General features: G+C 31.4%; 1 protein-coding gene across 1 annotated transcript in view; it reads right to left on the reverse strand.

The window, feature by feature from the left end:
* Positions 1-704: 704 nt before the first annotated feature.
* Positions 705-2,841, reverse strand: part of LOC111083432 (IQ and AAA domain-containing protein 1-like) — a gene marked incomplete at its 3' end in the record, with an annotated part of 5,051 nt that continues 2,914 nt past the window's right edge. The window contains exon 3 of the mRNA XM_022379941.1: positions 705-941. Coding sequence (XP_022235649.1) covers positions 705-941 — 237 coding nt within the window. The remainder of the gene's footprint in view (positions 942-2,841) is intronic.

Below are 2,841 nucleotides of genomic sequence, written 5' to 3' on the forward strand. Positions count from 1 at the left end.
CTGTTTTTATTTTATAATGTTACAAATTTAATGATGGAAATGTATGTTACACAAAAAAAAAAGGATTTCAAACTGAAATTTGAGTATAAAAGAATTGTCATTACTATGGTATGTCCAGGTAAAACTAAATCAACTCTTTAACTACAGTAGATAGAGCAGCTTAATTATCCAGTGATTTGATCAAGATAATAATTATGAAATAATGCTCAAAGTCTCACTGACTGGATTAATGTCAAATGAAATAAAGAAACCTGAAACACAAAATGAATAACTTTTATTATAGAATGAAACATGGTGTGTGTGTGTACCTGCTTGGACGTTAAAAATGCATTGGACTATCAAATTATACTAGTTCTTCCCTAAGTTTATTATGTCAAGATCTTCTATCAGTATCTTTAAAAAGGAAACCAAATTTAAAAGACAAAGTTCCATACTGTTTAAATGCCATGTTTCTTAAGATTTAAGAAACCTCACATTTAACCAAAGTGACATGTGTTACCCATGTGACTGGTCATTCTTACTGCAACATAGATAAGGTATCATCTATTGAAGGTCACTAGTATCAACATCCTTACATAACATCTCATATTAAACAATGTTCTTCTCTGGCAGTAACAGATATTATTTTTATAGTTTATTGTTTATTAGAAATAAGACTTTTCTTCCAATGCTTGAATACTACTATTCAGAAATATAAAACTCACTGGAACCAGTTTCATGTCAGTAACGAGATCATCCAAGAAGTGATATTCAGAACATTCAATGGAAACCATCTCACTCTTCAGTTCTAGTACTCTTCCTACGGTGGCATCAAGCAACTGTCGTACCACTCTTCTCTTCTGGGGGTGGACCATTTGATCGTAACAAGCTTCTAATGAACGCATGATCTGGATATAGTTCACATACAGTTTTGCTACACGTTGGAATGCCACCTGTTGGTCCTAAAGTAAAAGTCTACAATTATTTATAATAATTATATCCACAGCTAAATCATGTGTTTTTTTTTCTAATGAAATGATAAAAAAGTCATATATTATAGAAGTATTTTCCATCACATGTGAATTGCTCATTTTCATTCATATGTTTCAGACAGATATATAAATATATATATGCATGATTGTTACTGCAATATATATATATATATATTAATCCTCATACATTATATATACAAACACACAGAGAGCGAGTACTTTATATTAAAATGATTTTGGCATCTCATCACATCATTATTGTCCATATTGCCACATTTGATCATGTTCTGTTTAATGACCGTACATCTTGACAATAGCCAAAGCAAACAACTCATCCCTGCATGTTTTCTATAATCCATCTAGTGTATAAGAATGGCGATTTCATAATGCCTACTTCAACAGTTCAGTCACACAGAAATTAATAGATGCTGAACCAGTATATCTTTTTATGTAATAGCATGAATTCCCATTTTGTTCTCCAGCTGTTTGAGGAATGTGATGGATGAACAGATATACTGTGAAAGTAACTTGTGTGTGTGTGTGTAACCTGGATATCCTTTTTCATTATGTTTCCTGAAACACACAAATGGCTTTTTCCACTGACTTTTGTATTTGTGGATCTTTACCTGTTACCAGACTGCACTTTGCTTACCAGAGCTGGGGTCCTGATTCCCCTATATTCCTTTGTTTTCCAATGCCATTGAGTAGAAGAGGATATCATTGTCTTAGAAATCCTAAATCCCTGATCTGAACTCACTTTTATGATATGAGTGTATGAATATTTTGCATCAGGGAGGGCCATTACATTACCTTCCCAATAGCAATCAATTTTGGGGGGCATCACACTACCTATGAAATGCAAAACAATGTCAAAATATAGTTCTGATACTTGTTGTTCCATTATGACTTGTATATTGGATATACTTTTCCCAGTACTCCGTCCTTTCTATATACCTATACACATTATATACATATATTTAAGACAGCTAGTTTGTCTTTGACAAACATGTAACATCTCACTGAGGTATATTTTGGAATATATTGATGTATCCACTTTATATCAAAAAGTTTAAAACTATATATTTTTCAAACAAGGCAAAACCTACAGTAAATTTTAATAAAAAAATCTGATGTTTTTTAATATACATGTAAATATATTTTATGTGTGAAAAAAAAAAACATACATGTTGATAAAAATTCTATTGGTATTATTAAAGCATGCCTGGATTTTTATAATAACCATGTTGTGAGGAAGTAAATATAATAGGTATTTTTAGAGAGAGAGAATGAGGAAATAATTTATTATTTAGGGATCTCGATCAAAGATAAGTCATTAGATGTTGGATTACAGTTCTGATTGCCTATATAAGAGATGAAAAATACATTATTTTCAGACCTAATACCTTATGTGTAGTTTATCATTGTGAAAAGTTCCACAGATTCATTAACAATCAGAAACTAATTAACTATTCACCAGAAGCATCTTTATTGGTTGAATAAATAACAGGTTATTATACAGGATGCCTGGAAATAACGTTAACCTTTGCTACAACATATATTAGATTTTCATTAGACCAAAAGAAGGTACATTTCAGGTTGGATAAAATGTTAGCAGGATAGAAGTCTGACAGGGATTTCAACACATTCCCAAATAAATACTTTACCAAAATAAATTTTCAACAACTTATCTGGTTTCTCAATGATCAGAAACAACTACACGGTAACCAGAAACAGGTTCATGGTTTTATTACTCATTAGAATGAGGTACACATCAACAACTTGTTATCTGGCTACTCAATGATCAGAAACAACTACACGGTAACCAGAAACAGGTTCATAGTTTTATTACTCATCAGAATGAGGTTCATAT

Source organism: Limulus polyphemus, unplaced genomic scaffold (assembly GCF_000517525.1).
Source record: "Limulus polyphemus unplaced genomic scaffold, Limulus_polyphemus-2.1.2 Scaffold9489, whole genome shotgun sequence".
In the NCBI taxonomy this organism is placed as follows: Eukaryota; Metazoa; Arthropoda; class Merostomata; order Xiphosura; family Limulidae; genus Limulus; species Limulus polyphemus.